Source organism: Aegilops tauschii, chromosome 2 (genome assembly GCF_002575655.3).
Source record: "Aegilops tauschii subsp. strangulata cultivar AL8/78 chromosome 2, Aet v6.0, whole genome shotgun sequence".
Lineage (NCBI taxonomy): Eukaryota > Viridiplantae > Streptophyta > Magnoliopsida > Poales > Poaceae > Aegilops > Aegilops tauschii.
This window is the reverse complement of record NC_053036.3, coordinates 211889748-211910799: the sequence shown is the minus strand read 5'-3', so window position 1 is coordinate 211910799 and position 21052 is coordinate 211889748. Positions and strand designations below refer to the sequence as shown.

At 45.6% G+C, this 21052-nt stretch overlaps 1 protein-coding gene across 24 annotated transcripts; it reads right to left on the bottom strand.

Annotated features, from left to right (window-relative positions):
• Positions 1–336: 336 nt before the first annotated feature.
• Positions 337–5134, bottom strand: LOC109782374 (uncharacterized). Of its 24 annotated transcripts, none has more exons than XR_012202291.1 (10): positions 4757–5134; positions 4546–4667; positions 4403–4468; positions 4072–4156; positions 3263–3358; positions 2986–3107; positions 2601–2859; positions 1850–1885; positions 1001–1109; positions 791–910 (listed from the first exon to the last, which is right to left on the bottom strand). XR_012202291.1 is itself a non-coding variant. In XM_040398633.2 (8 exons), exons 2-7 carry the CDS (start codon positions 4561–4563, stop codon positions 1854–1856), a joined length of 429 nt encoding a protein of 142 aa, XP_040254567.1. In that variant the 5' UTR covers positions 4564–4667; positions 4757–5134; the 3' UTR covers positions 517–733; positions 1850–1853. The 24 variants fall into 24 exon arrangements, 10 of the variants coding, with proteins under 10 accessions (XP_020196577.1, XP_045088852.1, XP_020196578.1 ...); XR_012202292.1 differs by having other exon boundaries at positions 2601–2673; XR_005767677.2 differs by lacking the exons at positions 791–910; positions 1001–1109 and adding an exon at positions 517–733.
• Between the last annotated feature and the right edge of the window lie 15918 nt (positions 5135–21052).

Sequence of the window (21052 nt, the reverse complement as noted above, 5' to 3'; positions counted from 1 at the left end):
CCGTCAGCGGAGCGAGGGATCAAGGGGAACCTCCTTTTCGCCTCTCGTGTCACTATAGCACGGGGGAGGGTCAATCCCAACTAATATGAAAGCTCCAGGTGCTCGCCTCTTTGACGAATACCATTGAGTTTCTTTCTTTGTATTGCTATGTTATATTAGGCTTATCAAAGTCAAACTTCAGCTCAAAAAAGTCAAACTTTCTTAAGTTTGATCAAAGTCATAGAAATAAAGTACTCCCTCTGTAAACTAATATAAGAGCGTTTAGAATACTAAAATAGTGATCTAAACGCTCTTATATTAGTTTACGGAGGGAGTAACATCCAACGATATCCGATATTGTGCAACCTTGTAATTCTCAAAACAGACAAACGCCCATTGTGCAACCTTGTAATTCTCAAAACAGACAAACGCCCGCTTCTCCTCTGGCATGCCATCTGTTAGCCACAAATGCTCATGTGTGAGAGAGATGCTGGAGGCACACCGCCACTGCTCGCGCCTATCCCTCTGCACTTTCTATCCCATTGAATTTCAAAGCCACCCACAAGATCGCCTTGGTGCCGCCACTGCTCGCGCCTCTCCCTCTGCACTTTCTATGCCATCGAATTTCAAAGCCATCCACAAGATCGCCTAGGCGCCTCACCACCAACCAAGTCTCCAGGAGCTTGTTGATGTCGTCTCCGAGCTAGTGCCGCTTTGGGCCACCGAAATCAGTCGAGGTAAGCTTGCGGTAGGCCTAGTCCGAGAGAACAAGCAAAGGTTGGCAGTACTCATCTTTACAGAAACTCGAAAATGCCTGAACAGTCTCATAAACAAAATCATGCATGACAATAAAATTGTCCCAGTGACGAAAAATGCCAATGTAAATAAGTGAATGAATGTGTTCATCGTTAGTTGTTGGTGTCGCATTTTCCTGTAAAAATAAATAAATATGTAAGAATGTGAGCACATGGTTATCAGTGCCCAAAATTTATTATTTTTTGTGTGAAGAAAAGACACCCACAGGGTGTCTCCTATAGTTGTGATCAAATCAACATGAGGAACTTGCAGCATCTTCAACATGACCCCTTGCGTTCACCCTCCCGGCTTGATCGAAGTAGCCCTCAAAGAGTCTGTGGAGGGATGGCTTCCCGAACATCAGCTCATATGCAGACACCAGCATCCTAGTACTCCCTCTGTAAACTAATATAAGAGTGTTTAGATCATTAAAATAGTGATCTAAACGCTCTTATATTAGTTTACGGAGGGAGTATTAAGCACCAACATAATAAAAGTTAGACGTTTGGAGTTATTTTTTATGGGACGTTCAGAGTCAGTTAATTAGCAAATCAGCTGCCCACTTTTTAGATCAAAATGTCATTATCAATGTTTATCAAAGTCAGTCACTTTTGACTGGACATTCAGAGTCTGTTTTTAGATCTTTTTACAGTTCAAGCTAATTTTTTAGATGCCATGAGTTTAATCCTTAATCTGTTGCATCAGCCAAGAGTACAAATTGTAAGTTTCAGCTGTATGTGTAGGAAAGAACTGCAATCAAAAGGGCAGAGTTGGATGAACAGGGAAATAGAGTTCTTATATTAGGCAGAAATACAAACCATAAATTTGATGAACATTTTGCAAATCTTGGCTACAACATGATAAAGAATTTTCATAAACTACAAAATAGGAAAATTCTGACCAAGTTAGCACACAAATTACAACAAAGTAAACAAGATATATGTTATCTTCTCGCAGCTATGCTGCTTTTTGTTTTCTTGCAAGACCGAGCTTTGTGAATTAACATTAAGGTTTCATAGGTCCATAAGAAATAGATTATCTGAATTAGAAACACTAAAATATATAGCTCTTTTACCTAGTCAGGTAGCCATATAAATCCATCGTATAATGTCTGCATGAGACTTCAACAAATCATAATTAGTAGGCAGTTCCAGGAGCAGATGGGTAAAGAACAATACAGAATCTTACAAATGAAAATCAACGCCTACATCAATAAAGTTCTACACTACACACTTGCAGATCCTCCCCCACTCCTTTCCTTATCCAGCAATGATTCATATACCACAACCCTCTAAAATTTCAGAGACCTCTTTTGAATGATAAACTCATGTTTCCCCGGTGTCGTTGTTGCTTCCATTCAACATAACAACATAGAGTGCAGAACGTGGTTCCTTGAAACATCATATAAATTCTATCAAATGCAATATTTCTATGCACTTTATTTGTATTTGTTCTGCAAGATTGGACTGAACTGATGAACTAAAAACAAATTTTGGTATATGACACCACAATAAGCACTGACGGCTCCCAATACAATAACCCACTCGATAAAGATGCGGAATTAGCTAACAATGCTTCTCTTCATTGGAGGTAAACCCGGTTCCTCCTTTGCCACAACAGGATTGTGCTTAATTAAATGCCTGCAGCCACACTTTATAACCCCCACCGATTAGAAGAACACTGCACACAGACACATAGACATTCCCCTTGTTGGTAGGCTTATAGCTAGTGTCTTAACTCTTAAGTGCCTTTCGAATCTAAAATAAATTGTGTACTTGCATACATTTCACTTGTGTTGTTCAACAAAAGGCTAGTAGATGGATTACCGAATTAAGGCGCAAGCAACAAAAAGGGTCATTCAGCAACCTACGAACCATAATATGTGAGGAAGTCGGCAATCTACAAATCAAAGCAGCGTGAGCTCATCGTGGTCAGTTCATCATTCTACGAATCAAAAAGGCGAGAGCTCATGCATGTAGCTAAGAAGAACAACATAAACGTTTCCTTCTTCAGCTTCTCCTCATGCTCATCGTCCTCTGCGGCATAGTCATCGTACACATGTATATATGGATGTTCTGAGCATCTCTGAAGATACCCAACACAAACAGTTAATACACATGCATGCATATGACATTACCAGATTCATGACCTTTGAACAGTCATAGCCTAGATCAATCAAATTGTCGTACTGAAACTTGAACGACATGTTACCTCATCGATCTTGTATGTCTCCAGGGCCACCAGTACAGCACCATACGATCCAACCCCGTGGCGGCGTTGCGGGGCGGGCGGCTCCGGCTCCAGCGGCGACCCGCGGCTCCAGTGGCGAGCGGCTCCATATATATGAAATATGAATTGAAGAGCGTAAAACGGAAATCTCATTTAAGTCGATTATAAATCCTATCACTACTTTTGGTGAATTCTCTAAGCATTAACCGAAGGTCAATTCCATTTTATCTAAAATATGAAAAATTGCTAAGCTGGATACCACATAGAGATATTGTAGGACAAACTTTGATGCTCCTAAAATCGTTTATCACCAACCATAGTGACCCTGAAATATGGGGTTCGGAGCTGTCCAGCCCTAGCAATGATGTAAACATTTGGAAATATAATTGTCATTTATTTTTTAAAAATAAAATAAAGAGTACAATTTCTTCTTTATGGAGTGGACACACATAGTAGTTCAAAGTTCATACTGCAGAACCTTCAAACTTGACTAATATAGTGTAACTGGAAATCAACAAGCTTATCATCAAACAACTAACGATTGGTAGGATAACATTCAGAGAAACATATACTGAATTAATCTCATAGAAATTCAGAGAAGCATGTACTGAATTAAACCTCACGGGAAAGGATGCTGCTTGGTGGCTAAGGCCTCAAAGTGGCGGCGAAAGCGGCGAGTGAATTATGATTGTGAGTAGAATAAATCAACATAAACCATATGGTAGGAACTTACGAAGCAAATGAGTAATGGGATAGAATGAATGTGGAAATCTCTGTAGTAACAAGTTCACCCAATGCACCGTTTATGTGTTTCAAGAAGAAAATGGTAAAATAATTACAACTAAACGGAAGAGAAAATGCATGGATATAAAGGAAGGACATTAAAGGTCCAGATAACAAAATTGATATATCTATTTTGCATGCTTTCCAGAGAGAAAACACTTAAATGAAATCTGAATGTTTGAACCAAGCATAGTTAACAAAATGGTGATGGTTAAGTAATAATCAGTTGCATATGGTGGGGGTTATGTAATAACCAAGTACGGTTAACATGGAAGGCTCGAATACCTCGACTATCAGGACCATCTCTTCTGGAATCATCCGGCGACATGGTTCTTGGTATTAGTTCACCTTCTCGAATCCTTGGCACCAACTGCACAGTGGCAAATCAGTCAAAGTAGAGATTGGGGAACTCTGTAACTGGTTACACTGCATGTCAGTGCCAAATAGCACTAAACTATTGATTTGGTAAAACTTCATTATTGCACAATAGTTGCTTAGATGTCAGAACCAAATTAGAATGCCCCATTACTGACGAACAGTATAGTAGAAATGAAAGGGGTCACAACATCTGATATTGTAATTGGAGAGAGTTATTACATGTTATCTAGTGATTCACCTTCCCTTTGGTAACGATGACATGGATGACCTTCATCCACGCGATGGCCTCCTCCAGCTCGAGAATCTAACCAAATCCACCCGCATCAGACAACACATTCCCCCATCGCGATTCAAGCGGAGCATGAGGAGGAGGGGACGAACCTGGAGGTAGTGGTCCATGAGGTCCCACTGGATGCCCGGGTTGCCGGTGTGTGCCCGCACCTTCTGCGTGAGAGAGGAGAGCTGCCCCAGAACCTTGTCGTACTCCCCCTCCGTCGCGCCACCTGCAGCTCACTCCACAACCCACCTCACACATCAACCATCAGTACGGTACCCAACCCAATAGGAACCTCTAGGGTCGCGCTGCTCTCACCTGCGTGCGCGGCAGGGGTTGATAACTCCAAGTTGAGCGGCTCGGGCGGCGAAGGGGCGCGGTGGGCACCTCACGCGGTGGCTCACCCGCGGCAAAGGGCGCGGCGGCTCCCGTGGCGACCTGCGGCGGAAGGCGCGACGGGCGGCTCCGGTGACAACTCGGGCATCAGAGAGCGCGACGGGCAGCTGCAGCGGCGGCTCCCGCGGTGACCCGCGACGGAGGGCGCGACGGGCGGCTCCGGCGGCAGCTCCCGCGGCTATCGCCGCGGCGGGCGGCTCCCGTGGCGAAGGGCGCGACGACGGACGGGAGGCTTCGGGAGGAACGGCGCGTGAGGAGGAACGATGGATTAGCGATCGATGCGGGTGTGCGGGAGGCTACGTGGGCGAGAGGTCGTGCAGGTGTGCGGTTATTTTTCGAACAACAGGGCAGGGTTAGCGATCGATGGATTGTCAGCGGCTTAATGCGTGGTTTACAGTGTTAAACACAGGAGGATTAAAGACCATTAGATCTTGATGATGGATGTACCTAATTGTTTGGATCTGCCCCCTCTCTTTCTTTTATAAGGGTAGTAGATAAGCATGGGTTAAATTTATCATGGATTGTAACAAAGAAATACAATCAATCAAAGAGCAACTATCATAATTAAAGTTTTTTTAATCCAAAAGAATGGGCACATCACTAGTTAAAGTTTTGACTTCTTCAAACCCACTTTTATCAATTTTCTCAACAAGATTTTCACCCTCTGAATTATCGGGACGCCTTCTAGCTAAAGTTGACTCTTCTTCAGTTCCTTTTTCATCAATATTAATTTTAGTAAACAAGGAATCAATAGAAGAAACACCAATCATTTTAAGATCTTCATCATTTTTATGAAAGCAATCACTAGAAAACGCTTTTTCTAAAAAATCTCTCTAGCTCTAAACATAGCGGTTCTTTTCTTACTTTCATCCATAGAAATATAAAGAGCTTTAATTCATTCCTCAACCTTAGGCACAAAAAATTTCATCTTGAGATTTTCTACATCATGAGAATTTATGTCAACACTTCTAGAGAAATCATCAATCTTATTCAACTTTTCTTCCATTATAGTGTTGAAAGCTTTTTGAGTATTGATAAATTCTTTAATATTATTCTCAAGATCAGAGGTGTTTCTATTATTATTATAAGAAGGATTTTCATAGGAATTACCATAATTATTAGAGGAGTCACTAGGAAAAGGCCTAGGATGAAAATTACCTCTATAAGCATTGTTATTGAATTTGTTTCGCGAGATAAAATTCACATCTATGGCATCACTATTTTGCTCAATCAAAGTAGACAAAGGCATATCATTGAAATAAATAGGAGCACTTTTACTAGCAACCAATTTCATAAGAGCATCAACTTTTTCGCTCAAAGAAGAAATTTATTCAACCGAATTAACTTTTTTACTAGTAGGAGCTCTTTCGGTATGCCATTGTGAATAATTTGCAATAATATTATCAAGTAATTTGGTGGCTTTACCCAAAGTAATTTCCATAAAAATACCACCCGCGACGGAATCTAAAAGATTACGAGAAACAAAATTCAACCCCGCGTACAAATTTTGTATGATCATCCAAAGATTTAACCCATGAGTTGGGCAATTCCTTAGCATCATTTTCATCCTTTCCCAAGATTATGCAACATGATCATGTTCAAGTTGCTGGAAATTCATGATCTGGGTTCTAAGGGAAATAATTTTGCGGGCGGAAAATACTTAGTGATAAAAGCATCTTTGCACTTGTTCGAAGAATAGATACTATTGCAAGGCAAAGAAGAAAACCAAATTTTTGCATGCATGATCTCGCAAAGAAAACGGAAATAATTTCATCTTCACAACATCATTGTCCACATCTTTTTTCTTTTGCATATCGCATAATTCCACGAATGTGTTAAGATGGGACGCGGCATCCTCGTTATGAGTACCGGAAAATTGACCTTTCATACCAAGATTCAGCAAATCTGTATTAATATCACAAGATTCCGCACTAGTGGCGGGAGCAATCGGAGTGCCAATAAAATCATTGTTGTTGGTATTTGAGAAATCACACAACTTGGTGTTCTCTTGAGTCATTGTGACTACGCAACAAGATTGTACTAAAAAACAGACCCGGCAAGAAAACGGCGAACGAAAAAGAGAGCGAATAAAACGGCAATTTTTTGTGAAGTGAGGGCGAGGAAAACGAGAGGCAAATGGAAAATAATGTAAATTGCGAGGAGATGAGATTTGTGCTTAGGAACCTGGTAGATCTTGATGATGTCTCCTCGGCAACGACGCTAGAAATTCCTTTTGATGTCTGCTAGACTACGTTGGTATTTTTCCAAAGAGGAAGGGATGATGCAGCACAGCGATGATAGGTTTTTCCTCAGTGATGAGACCAAGGTTATCAAACCAGTAGGAGAATCAAGCAACACTGCGTAAATAGCACCTGCACACAAATAAAAAATACTCGCAACCCGACGTGTTAAAGGGGTTGTCAATCTAAGGTTTATCAAGTGCATGACCTCAAGTGTAATATCACAAGATTCCGCACTAGTGTCGTTGCACACAAATCAATCATGTTGGGCCTCCAAGCGCAGAGTTTTATAGGACAGTAGAAAATTTCCCTCAAGTGAATGACCTAAGGTTTATCAAGTGCATGACCTCAAGTGTAAAGCAAATAAAATAGATCACAAAGGAAAATATATTAAGGAAGAGACCCGGGGGCGTAGATTTCACTAGTGGCTTCTCTCTAGAAAAATAGCAAACGGTGGGTAAACAAATTACTATTGAGCACTTGATAGAACTTCAAATAATCATGACGATATCCAAGCAATGATCATTATATAGGCATCACATCCAAGATTAGTAGACCGACTCCTGCCAACATCTACTACTATTACTCCACACATCGACCGCTATCCAGCATGCATCTAGTGTATTAAGTTCATGGAAAAATGGAGTAATGCAATAAGAACGATGACATGATGTAGACAAGATCTATTTATGTAGAAATAGACCCCATCTTGTTATCCTTAATAGCAAGGATACATATGTATCGGTTCCTCTTCTGTCACTAAGATCAAGCACCGTAAGATCGAACCCATCACAAAGCACCTCTTCCCATTGCAAGATAAATAGATCAAGTTGGCCAAACAAAACCCAAATATCGGAGAAGAAATACGAGGCTATAAGCAATCATGCATATAAGAGATCAAGAAGACTCAAATAACTTTCATGGACAAAAAGATAGATCCGATCATAAACTCGAAGTTCACCCGATCCCAACAAACACACCACAAAAAGAGTTACATCATATGGATCTCCAAGAGACCATTGTATTGAGAATCAACAGAGAGAGAGAGGAAGCCATCTAGCTACTAACTACGGACACGTAGGTCTACAAAGAAAAGAACTACTCACGCATCATCGGAGAGGCACCAATGGACATGATGAACCCCTCTGTGATGCTGTCTAGATTGGATCTGGTGGTTCTGGACTTGCGGCGGCTGGAATTGATTTTTGTTGACTCTCCTAGGGTTTCTGGAATCTTGGGATATTTATAGAGTAAAGAGGCGGTCCGGGGGGCACCCGAGGTGGGCACAACCCACCAGGGCGCACCTGGGCCTCCAGGTGCACCATGGTGGGTTGTGCTCCCCTCTGAGCAGCCGCCAGGTGCCTCTTCGGCCTACTGGATGTCTATTGGTCCAAAAAATCCACAAAAAGTCTCGTTGCATTTGGACTCCGTTTGGTATTGATTTCCTGCGATGTAAAGAAACATGCAAAAAACAGCAACTGACACTTGGCACTATGCCAATAGGTTAGTACCAAAAAATGATATAAAATGACTATAATGATTATAAAACATCCAAGAATGATAATATAACAGCATGGAACTGTCAGGGGAAACGACACCTACGGGATCACGAAGAATCCCTTTTGCTACGGTTGGCGGGCGCGAGGCTGTGGAAAGAACGGGATTAGAAGATCAATGCAGGGGGATTCCCCAGGTTCAGGCCGCAAGTGATGCGTAATACCCTACTCCTACTGGTTTATGTGTATCTGGTGTTCTTGGACTAGCTACTAAGCGTGCAGGGTCCAAAAAGTCCGAATCCTCTCCCAGTACGCCGCGGGCCTCCTTTTATAGATAAAGGGGCTGCCACAGTGGCACAAAACCGGATTTCCACGGCTTGCACCCCCTACCTGGCGCGCCAAAGATGTCGGGGGAAACGACACCTACGGCATCACGAAGAATCCCTTTTGCTACGGTTGGCGGGCGCGAGGCTGTGGAAAGAGCGGGATTAGAAGATCAACGCAGGGGGATTCCCCAGGTTCGGGCCGCAAGTGATGCGTAATACCCTACTCCTGCTGGTTTATGTTTATCTGGTGTTCTTGGACTAGCTACAAAGCGCGCAGGGTCCAAAAAGTCCGAATCCTCTCCCAGTACGCCGCGGGCCTCCTTTTATAGATAAAGGGGCTGCCACAGTGGCACACAGGAGGTGGAAAGTTTGTACAGTAGTCGAGTCTATCTCCTGGCACCGTAGGACAAACGCATTTAATGCGTTGCCGACGTGCCCTTCTTGCTTTATCGGGGACAGCAATGAAGCTCGTCCCAGCTGTCGCCGCCTTGCCTCGCTTCGACGCGCGTCCGAGCTGACGAGGCGTGTAGTGCCACGCTGGCTGGCTGGCTCCTGAGTTGGTGCGGTGGTAGAATCTTCACGAAGATCTGCATGCCACCACGCAGGTGCTTGCTGAGTTAGCCTGGAGGCCGCACGTCGCCACGCAGGTGCTCGCCTAGTTGGTGGGCTGGCAGCTATGTGGGAACGGCGGTGGAGTCTTGGCAGGTGGGGGCCTGGCTGTGGCCCCGCGGATGTCTTCGGTGAGAGTCTTGCCGGGGCCCCGTCAAGGGTCTTGCCGCGGCGTCGTGGGCATCTCCGGCAAGGGTCTTTCCGGGGGTCTCGTGGGTATCTTTGGCAAGGATCTTGCCGAGGATCTCCGTCTTCTGATTCTCATCTAGTCTTGCATGTCCTTGGTCTTCACAAAGATCTGCATGCCACCATGGAGGCGCCTCCCGAGTCTTGGTTCCAATGTGGGTGATGGCGTCGGAACTCTTAGGCTCAAGGGTGGCAGCTCTGCTGGTGTTGGGCAAGTTGCCTCGGCAAGATTCTTGCCGGGGCTGTGGAGGCCGCCCCGGCAAGGGCCTTGCTGGGGGAGTTCACCTCTCCCTTCTGCTCTTCGTGTTTCTGGCTTGGCGTTGCTCTGGTCATATTGTGTGTTTGCTTCCTCTGCCCCGCCAAGCGTGGTCATCAGCTCGTGGCTGCAACTGCCCGCGCACAAGTAAAGGGGTACAAATAGGACCCCTACTTTTGTACACCGATAGGAGCCCCCGGGCCTGGGCCACATATAAGCGCGGAGCATTATTGGGCCAGGCCCAGAACGGTGCGCGGGCGCGCGGGCGGTGGAGTTTTACCGCAGTAACTCCCTTGCCAGTTCTGCTTCCCCACAACCCGCGTTGAATGCGTGACGTGGGGGTCGTGCGTGACGTGGGGGTCATGCGTGGGGCGGTTGCTGCACTCATATGTCACATCGTGGTAAATGGTAAAGAGGCGGCCCGCGCCTTCCCCATAAAAGGAGGAAAACGCAAGGGCGTGGCTCATTTACTAAGTGGACTCGGGTCGCGGCCTTCAAGGCGCTCGCGCCCCACGGTCACGGGGTCGAGTACGGTCGCTTCAGTTGTCTTCTTGATCCCGGTTCGCTCGCCACGTGTCCACCATGCCCCAAGGAGGGTAGGTGGTGGACGCGGAGGGCACGGGCCATAATGTCGAGGCAGGAAACCGGGCCGTCGCTGATTGGAGCAGCGGGTCGGTCCCGATTCCCTGCGCCCCGTGGCGGCCGGATTGGTTGAGTGGGGCGGCCGAGCCTCGGCCCCGCCCCTTTATAAGAAGAAGGGGAGGGGGACGGCGTCCTTCAATCCTTCAACGTTCATCTCCCTCCACCATGACTCCTTTCCTCCCTTCGCCATGGCGAGAGGGCGCGCCGGTGCTCCGATGGCGGCGACGAGGGTCTCTGCTCGACAGCGTGCCCTTCCTTCCCAAGAGCTCATGGCGGCGGAGCCGGCCGCGAGAGGAAGAGGGAGGGGCGAGGCCAAGGCCGCTGTGGCGCTCGGGGAAGAGGAGGACGGGGCGGCGCACCGGCCTCGCCTCCGCCAGCGGCCCCTCCCCAAGTGGAGGGCCATGTCGGAGACCAGCCTCGCGAATTCTATGTCAGGTTGCGCGGGCCAGTGCGCGGTCGTTGATACGTCTCCAACGTATCTATAATTTTTTATTGTTCCATGCTATATTATATTCTGTTTTGGACATTATTGGGCTTTATTATACACTTTTATATTATTTTTGGGACTAACCTATTAACCGGAGGCCCAGCCCAGAATTGCTGTTTTTTTGCCTATTTCAGAGTTTCGCAGAAAAGAATATCAAACGGAGTCCAAACGGAATGAAACCTTCGGGAACGTGATTTTCGGAACAAACGTGATCCAGAGGACTTGGACCCTACGTCAAGACATCAACCAGGAGGGCACGAGGTAGGGGGCGCGCCCTCCACCCTCGTGGGCCCCCTGTTGCTCCACCGACGTACTCCTTCCTCCTATATATACCTACGTACCCCCAAACTACCAGATACGGAGCCAAAAACCTAATTCCACCGCCGCAACCTTCTATACCCGTGAGATCCCATCTTGGGGCCTGTTCCAAAGCTCCGCCGGAGGGGGCATCGATCACGGAGGGCTTCTACATCAACACCGTATCCTCTCCGATGATGTGTGAGTAGTTTATCTCAGACCTTCGGGTCCATAGTTATTAGCTAGATGGCTTCTTCTCTCTTTTTGGATCTCAATACAATGTTCTCCCCCTATCTCGTGGAGATCTATTCGATATAATCTTCTTTTGCAGTGTGTTTGTTGAGACCGATGAATTGTGGGTTTATGATCAAGTTTATCTATGAACAATATTTGAATCTTCTCTGAATTCTTTTATGTATGATTGGTTATCTTTGCAAGTCTCTTCGAATTATCAGTTTGGTTTGGCCTACTAGATTGACCTTTCTTGCAATGGGAGAAGTGCTTAGCTTTGGGTTCAATCTTGCGGTGTCCTTTCCCAGTGACAGTAGGGGCAGCAAGGCACGTATTGTATTGTTGCCATCGAGGATAACAAGATGGGGTTTATATCATATTGCATGAGTTTATCCCTCTACATCATGTCATCTTGCTTAAAGCGTTACTCTGTTCTTATGAACTTAATACTCTAGATGCATGCTGGATAGCGGTCGATGTGTGGAGTAATAGTAGTAGATGCAGGCAGGAGTCGGTCTACTTGTCTCGGACGTGATGCCTATCTACATGATCATACCTAGATATTCTCATAACTATGCTCAATTCTGTCAATTGCTCAACAGTAATTTGTTCACCCACCGTAATATTTATGCTCATGAGAGAAGCCACTAGTGAAACCTATGGCCCCCGGATCTATTTTCCATCATATTAATTTCCCGACAACAAGCTATTTCTGACGCCGTTTTTATTTTACTTTCTTTACTTTGCATCTTTATCGTAAAAATACCAAAAATATTATCTTATCATATCTATCAGATCCCACTCTCGTAAGTGATCGTGTAGGGATTGACAACCCCTTATCGCGTTGGTTGCGAGGATTTATTTGTTTGTGTAGGTGCGAGGGACTCGTGTGTGGCCTCCTACTGGATTGATACCTTGGTTCTCAAAAACTGAGGGAAATACTTACGCTACTTTGCTGCATCACCCTTTCCTCTTCAAGGGAAAACCAACGCAGTGATCAAGAGGTAGCAAGAAGGATTTCTGGCGCCGTTGCCAGGGAGTCTACGCAAAAGTCAACATACCAAGTACCCATCACAAACCCTTATCTCCCGCATTACATTATTTGCCATTTGCCTCTCGTTTTCCTCTCCCCCACTTCACCCTTGCCGTTTTATTTGCCCTCTCTCTTTTCCGTTCGCCTTTTTTCGCTTTCTTCTTGTTTGCTCCTGTGTTGGATTGCTTGCTTGTCACGATGGCTCAAGATAATACCAAATTGTGTGACTTTACCAATACCAACAATAATGATTTCCTTAGCACTCCGATTGCTCCTCTTACCGATATCGAATCTTGTGAAATCAATGCTGCTTTGTTGAATCTTGTCATGAAAGATCAATTCACTGGCCTTCTTAGTGAAGATGCCGCTACCCATCTAAATAGCTTCGTTGATTTGTGTGATATGCAAAAGAAGAAAGATGTGGACAATGATATTGTTAAATTGAAGCTATTTCCCTTTCCGCTTAGAGATCGTGCTAAAGCTTGGTTTTCATCTTTGCCTAAAAATAGTATTGATTCGTGGAATAAGTGCAAAGATGCTTTTATCTCTAAGTACTTTCCTCCCGTTAAGATCATCTCTCTTAGAAACGATATTATGAATTTTAAGCAACTTGATCATGAACATGTTGCACAAGCTTGGGAGAGGATGAAATTAATGATACGTAATTGCCCTACGCATGGTTTGAATTTGTGGATGATTATACAATTTTTTATGCCGGATTGAATTTTGCTTCTAGAAATCTTTTAGATTCGGCCGCGGGAGGCACTTTTATGGAAATCACTTTAGGAGAAGCTACTAAACTCCTAGATAATATTATGGTTAATTATTCTCAATGGCACACTGAAAGATCTACTAATAAAAAAGTGCATGCGATAGAAGAAATTAATGTTTTGAGTGGAAAGATGGATGAACTTATGAAATTATTTGCTACTAAGAGTGTTTCTTCTGATCCTAATGATATGCCTTTGTCTACTTTGATTAAGAATAATAATGAATCTATGGATGTGAATTTTTTTGGTAGGAATAATTTTGGTAACAACGCGTATAGAGGAAACTTTAATCCTAGGAATTATCCTAGTAATTCCTCTAATAATTATGGTAATTCCTACAACAATTCTTATGGAAACTTTAATAAGATGCCTTCTAAATTTGAGACTAGTGTTAAGGAATTATGAATTCACAAAAGAATTTCAATGCTTTGCTTGAAGAAAAATTGCTTAAAGTTGATGAATTGGCTAGGAACGTTGATATAATTTCCCTTGTTGTTGATTCTTTAAAACTTAGATCTATTCCACCTAAGCATGATATCAATGAGTCTCTCAAAGCCATGATAATTTCCATTGATGAGTGCAAAGAAAGAACCGCTAGGATGCGTGCTAAGAAAGATTGCTTTGTGAAAGCGTGTTCTTCTAGTTTCTATGAAAATAAAGATGAAGATCTAAAGGTTATTGATCTGTTCCCTATTAAATCTTTGTTTTGTAATATGAATCTTGATAATGATGGGACTGAATATGATCCACCTTTACCTAGAAGGCATTCCAAAAATTTGGAGTTTTTAGATCTTGATGCTAAAATTGATAAAAGTGGGATTGAAGAGATCAAAACATTAGATATTAACGAACCCACTATTTTGGATTTCAAGGAATTTAATTATGATAATTGCTCTTTGATAGATTGTATTTCCTTGTTGCAATCCGTGCTAAATTCTCCTCATGCTTATAGTCAAAATAAAGCGTTTACCAAACATATCGTTAATGCTTTGATGCAATCTTATGAAGAAAAACTTGAGTTGGAAGTTTCTATCCCTAGAAAACTTTATGATGAATGGGAACCTACTATTAAAATTAAAATTAAATATCATGAATGCTATGCTTTGTGTGATTTGGGTTCTAGTGTTTCCATGATTCCAAAGACTTTGTGCGATTTGCTAGGTTTCCGTGATTTTGATAATTGCTCTCTAAACTTGCACCTTGCGGATTCCACTATTAAGAAACCTATGGGAAGAATTAATGATATTCTTATTGTTGCAAATAGGAACTATGTGCCCGTAGATTTTATTGTTCTTGATATAGATTGCAATCCTTCATGTCCTATTATTCTTGGTAGACCTTTCCTTAGAACGATTGGTGCAATTATTGATATGAAGGAAGGGAATATTAGATTCCAATTTCCGCTAAGGAAAGGCATGGAACACTTCCCTAGAAAGAAAATAAAATTACCATATGAATCTATCATGAGAGCCACTTATGGATTGCCTACCAAAGATGGCAATACCTAGATCTATCCTTGCTTTTATGCCTAGCTAGGGGCGTTAAACGATAGCGCTTGTTGGGAGGCAACCCAATTTTATTTTTAGTTTTTTGCTTTTTGCTTCTGTTTAGGAATAAGTCTTTGATCTAGCCTCTGGTTAGATGTCTTTTTATGTTTTAATTAGTGTTTGTGCCAAGTTAAACCTATAGGATCTTCTTGGATGATAATTATTTGATCTTGCTGAAAATTCCAGAAACTTTCTGTTCACGAAAATAATTGTTAAAAATCACCAGAACGTGATAAAATATTGATTCCAATTGCTGCTGATCAATAAACAAATTTCCTAGGTCATCCTATTTTTTCTGAATTTTTGGAGTTCCAGAAGTTTGCGTTAGTTACAGATTACTACAGACTGTTCTGTTTTTGACAGATTCTGTTTTTCGTGTGTTGTTTGCTTATTTTGATGAATCTATGGCTAGTAAAAGAGTTTATAAACCATAGAGAAGTTGGAATACAGTAGGTTTAGCACCAATATAAATAAAGAATGAGTTCATTACAGTACCTTGAAGTGGTCTTTTGTTTTCTTTCGCTAACGGAGCTCACGAGATTTTCTGTTAAGTTTTGTGTTGTGAAGTTTTCAAGTTTTGGGTAAAAGATTTGATGGATTATGGAACAAGGAGTGGCAAGAGCCTAAGCTTGGGGATTCCCATGGCACCCCAAGATAATCTAAGGACAGCTAAAAGTCAAAGCTTGGGGATGCCCCGAAAGGCATCCCCTCTTTCGTCTACTTCCATCGGTAACTTTACTTGGAGCTATATTTTTATTCACCACATGATATGTGTTTTGCTTGGAGCGCCTTGTATGATTTGAGTCTTTGCTTTTTAGTTTACCACAATCATCCTTGCTGTACACACCTTTTGAGAGAGACACACATGATTCGGAAATTATTAGAATACTCTATGTGCTTCACTTATATCTTTATCATATCTATCAGATCTCACTCTCGTAAGTGACCGTGTAGGGATTGACAACCCCTTATCACGTTGGTTGCGAGGATTTATTTGTTTGTGTAGGTGCGAGGGACTCGTGCGTGACCTCCTACTGGATTGATACCTTGGTTCTCAAAAACTGAGGGAAATACTTACGCTACTTTGCTGCATCACCCTTTCCTCTTCAAGGGAAAACCAACGCAGTGCTCAAGATATAGCAGTCGTCTTCGTCTCCCCACTCCGTTCACTCAGGAGATGGAGCTTGACCCGCCATAGGCTTTGAGGCTGCATATGAGGGGCTGCGGGAATGGCAGCATGCGGATCGACGTCGACTTCCCCGCCCCCCACGTTATGTATCTCCGCCGTGGATGGAAGACTTTCGCTCGTGCCCATAGCCTGTCGGAGGGGCTCGTCCTCCAATTCAAATTGATGGAGAACGGCCTTCTCTCCGTCAAGGTCTTTGGGCTCTTGGGAACTCGCCTAAGGTGTTGCGTGGAGAGCTCCTCCGATGATGAAACCTCCTCCTTGAGCGGGAGTGACGAGGAGGATAGCGACAGGGACAACGAGGGCATCAAGCGGGAGGATGCCGACTCCGACTCCAATTGACCGCGCCGCCCTCCTCCCTTGGCCCCGCGCCCTGCTGAGGGTCTTCCTCGTCAAGCTCTCCATCGGCGCATTCCCCATTGTTTCCTTTCTGCCTTCACCTGCCGCACCTGGGAGGAAAGGGGCAAGAACGGAGATCACGGGGCACCTATCTTTCTTTTTAAATTGTAGGCACTTGCCAAATCTTAATTTCTAGATAACGTAATCTCTCGAGCCCATGCTTGTGTCATGTAACCTTTGTACTCGCATCAGCATATTAATGAAAAAGTCTAGCCCCGGGAACTCGTGCACGTGTACGTTCGTGCGGAGGCGAAATGCCTCCTTAGTGTAAATAAACGAGTCCTCCCGGCAAGCCACCTTGCCGGCGCCCCCTGTGCCTGCCGGAGAATTACATCTGCCGGGTTACAGACAAAGGGCACAGCCCCCCGTCCACCTCCTTTTGACAAGGCCCACCACGACCACTCTGACCGAAGCAGCGTTCGGGTCGGAAATGGGGAGCCCCCGAATCCTTAAAGAAGAGTGGCGAGGTTTTCTAATGCACAAGTCACAGGTTACGAATATGAATGGGCAAGAGGTAAACTTTATCTGTTTGGTTTGTCGGGGATCGCTGTGCCGGGCGGTCTTCTCAACTTCTTGCCGGAGCCGGGTTCTTGGCGGGATCGCGCGTCCTTGCCATGGCTGGAAAGAAGAGAGGGCAAGAGCACGGAACCTCGGCGGTTCACTATCATTTACTGGAATCAAAAAGCAGTACAGTACCCTGGACAAGCATGCATATACTTATACACATAAACATGGAAATTGACAGGAAACTATACATACTAAGGGATTCCTTTCCCTGACTGCGCACAGGGTCAGCGCCTGGCACCGTACATAGGGTTACATGCCTTTCCGGCAAGGCTAGTACAAAACGGGGCTTGCCGGGGCTCCCGGCAACCGCGCCTTAGGGGTAAAACTTGCGAAGATGTTCGATATTCCAGGAATTGCTCACCGGAATGCCATCTTCGGTCTCCAGGCGGACTACGCCGGGCCTGGTGACTCGTATTACCCGATAAGGGCCTTCCCACTTTGGCGTCAACTTGTTTGAATTCTTGGTGGATTGGATCCGCCGAAGAACAAGGTCGCCTTCCTCAAGGCTTCAGGCGTGAACCTTGCGGCTATGATAGCGGCGCAAGGCTTGCTGGTAGCGAGCGGCTCGCACAGCAGCCCGAAGATGATCTTCCTCAAGGAGCGTCGCATCATCTTGGTGCAACTGCTCTTGCTGAAGCTCATCATAAGCGAGCACTCGAGGTGACCCGTATATGAGTTCAATGGGGAGAACTGCTTCTACCCCGTATACCAGGGCAAATGGTGTCTGGCCAGTGGCTCGATTTGGCGTCGTCCTGATTGACCAAAGAATTGTTGGCAACTCATCAATCCAGCGCCTTCCGCACTTGTGCAGCTTGTCGAAAGTTCTAGTCTTGACACCCCGCAGTACTTTCACATTCGCCCTCTCAGCCTGGCCGTTACTTCTGGGATGGGCAACAGAGGCAAAATAGACCTTGCTGCCGAGGTCTTGAATGTACTGCATGAAGGTGCGGCTCGTGAACTGCGTGTCGTTGTCGGTGATGACTCTGTTCGGCACACCAAAATGGCAGACTACTCCCTTGAAGAACTTGACAGCTGACTGTGCTGCCACCTTTCTCACTGGCTCCACTTCCGGCCACTTTGTGAACTTGTCGATCGCGACGTACAAGTACTCAAAGCCCCCGACAGCATGGGGAAAGGAGCCCAATACGTCGAGCCCCCAGACCGAAAATGGCTAGGAAAGAGGGATTGTCTAAAGAGCTTGGGCTGGTTGATGAAGCTTCTTTGAATGGAACTGGCACGCTTCACACTTGGTTACTAGTGCAGTTGCATCCTGGAGGGCGGTGGGCCAGAAGAAACCTTGTCGGAACGCTTTGCCGGCAAGAGCCCTCGACCCTATGTGGGAGCCACATATGCCTCTGTGTATCTCTGCCAACAGCCTCAGTCCGTCCTCCCGAGGAATGCACTTCAATTTCACACCGTTCTGTCTTCTTCTATAGAGGGCATCATCCACGAACTGGTACATGCTGGACCGATGGGCTACTTTCTCTGCTTCTTCCTGCTCCTTGGGGAGCTCTCTATTTGGAGGAAACGGATGGTGGTCTGCGCCCATGCCGGAGCCTGGGGCTCGACGGCAAGGGCCAAAGGCGCATTTTCGGCCATAAGGGTAGCTGCCTCTACGGCAGGGCTTCAGGCCCTGGCGAGGGTTGCCGCTCTCCGGCAAGCTTGGGATTCCTGGCAACGTTCTTGCCGGCGGCTCCTGGGAGCTCAGCGGGAAAGTACTTGCCGGGGCTCGCCTTACTTCGTTTGTTCTGTCTTGCTGATGGTTCAATGAATGGCTGAGTTAATCGAAACACAAAGGTACCTGGTTCCACAGGCAGCTTGAGGGCAGCGCGTTTTGAAAGGTCGTCAGCAATGCCGTTCTCCGCTCAGGAAACATGCTTTGCTTGCAACCCGTCAAAGTGCTCTTCCAACTTCCTCACTTCATCCACATAGGCCTCCATCAACGGGCTCCGGTAATCCTTGTTCACCTGCTTGACGACGAGCTGCGAATCACCTCTGATGATGAGCTTCCTGATTCCGAGGTCGGCCGCGATCCTGAGAATGGCCAACAACCCCTCGTACTCCGCCGTATTGTTCGTTGATTTTTCCCGAGGAAAGTGCATCTGGATTACGTACTTGAGGCGCTCTCCGGTGGGCGCGACGAGTAATACGCCGGCACCAGCACCCTGGAGTGAGAAAGCTCCATCAAAGTACATAATCCACTCACTGCTCGTCTCCTTGCCGGGAAGGGTGGTCTCTTAAATCTCCTTGTCTGGCGTTGCGCTCCATTCTGCTATGAACTCTGCCAAGGCTCGGCTCTTGATGGTTGAAGTACTTTCAAACTTGAGGCCAAAGCTTGACATCTCCAATGCCCATTCCACAATCCTCCCTATCGCATCTGGGTTGTGCAAAATCCGTTGTAAAGGGAGGCGAGTGACGACGGTGATCTCATGTGCCTGGAAATAGTGGCGCAGCTTTCTCGAGGCCATGAGGAGGCCGAAAAGTAGCTTATGCATACGAGAGTATCTTGACCTAGCCCCCTGCAAGAGGGAACTGACAAAATAAACTGGGTGTTGCACCATCTTCTTCTTCTGTTCTACTTCGCTCATCTGCGCAGACTCCGCCTTGCCGGGACCGGGCCTTGCCGGGGGCTCCGCCTTGCTGGCGTCAAACCTCGCCGGGGGGCCCCGGCCCATCATCCGACGGCTCCGCTGCTACTGCTGTTTCTCCCTTGAGTTCCCTCTGCGCCACTAGCGTAGCACTGACCACTTGATTCATCGCTGCTAAGTATAATAGCAATGGCTCTTGTGGTTTAGGTGCAACTAGTATTGGCGTGCAGGAGAGGTACCTATTCAAAAATCTTGCAGCGCTGCCTCTGCCTCCGGTCCATTTTACTGGACCTGCCTTTTTCAAAACTTTGAAAAAGGGGAGGGCGCACTCAGCAGACTTGGAAATGAACCTACTCAAGGCAGCAACGCAGTCGGCAAGCCTACGGACGTCTCTGACTCGTTTCGGCGCCTCAATTTGCTCAATGGCTTTGATCTTGTCGGGGTTTGCTTTGATTCTGCGTTAAGACACAAAGAACCCAAGAAGTTTGCCGGACGGGACACCGAACACACACTTCTCTGGGTTGAGCTTGAGGTTGATCTTGCACAGATTTGCAAATGTTTCTTCTAAATCTTGCATCAGCGTGGCCCTGTCCTTGGCTTTGACCACTATGTCATCCATATAAGCTTCCATATTTCTATGTAGCTGGGGCTCAAAACCAATTTGGACCGCTCAGGCAAACGTCGAACCAGCGCTCTTCAACCCGAAAGGCATCCGTACAAAACAGTATGTACCACACGGGGTGATGAACACGATCTTTTCTTCGTCTTCGTTCATCATGAAGATCTGGTGGTATCCTGAATAGGCGTCGAGGAATGACAGCAGGTCACACCCGGCAGTGGAGTCTACAATCTGGTCGATGTGTGGCAGGGGGAAAGGATCCTTTGGAGAAGCTTTATTGATATCTGTGTAGTCAATACACAGTCTCCACTTCCCATTTGCCTTACGCACCACCACCGGATTGGCCAACCACGTGGGGTGGAGTACTCCTCTAACCAGGCCTGCCGCCTCCAACTTCCTGATCTCTTCTATGATGAACTCTTGTAGCTCCAAAGCTTGCTTCCCGACCTTCTGCTTGACGGGCCGCGCATGAGGATAGACAACAAGATGGTGCTTGCTACCTCTTGAGCACTGCGTTGGTTTTCCCTTGAAGAGGAAAGGGTGATGCAGCAAAGTAGCTTAAGTATTTCCCTCAGTTTTTGAGAACCAAGGTATCAATCCAGTAGGAGGCCACGCACGAGTCCCTTGCACCTACACAAACAAATAAATCCTTGCAACCAACGCGATAAGGGGTTGTCAATCCCTACACGGTCACTTACGAGAGTGAGATCTGATAGATATGATAAGATAATATTTTTGG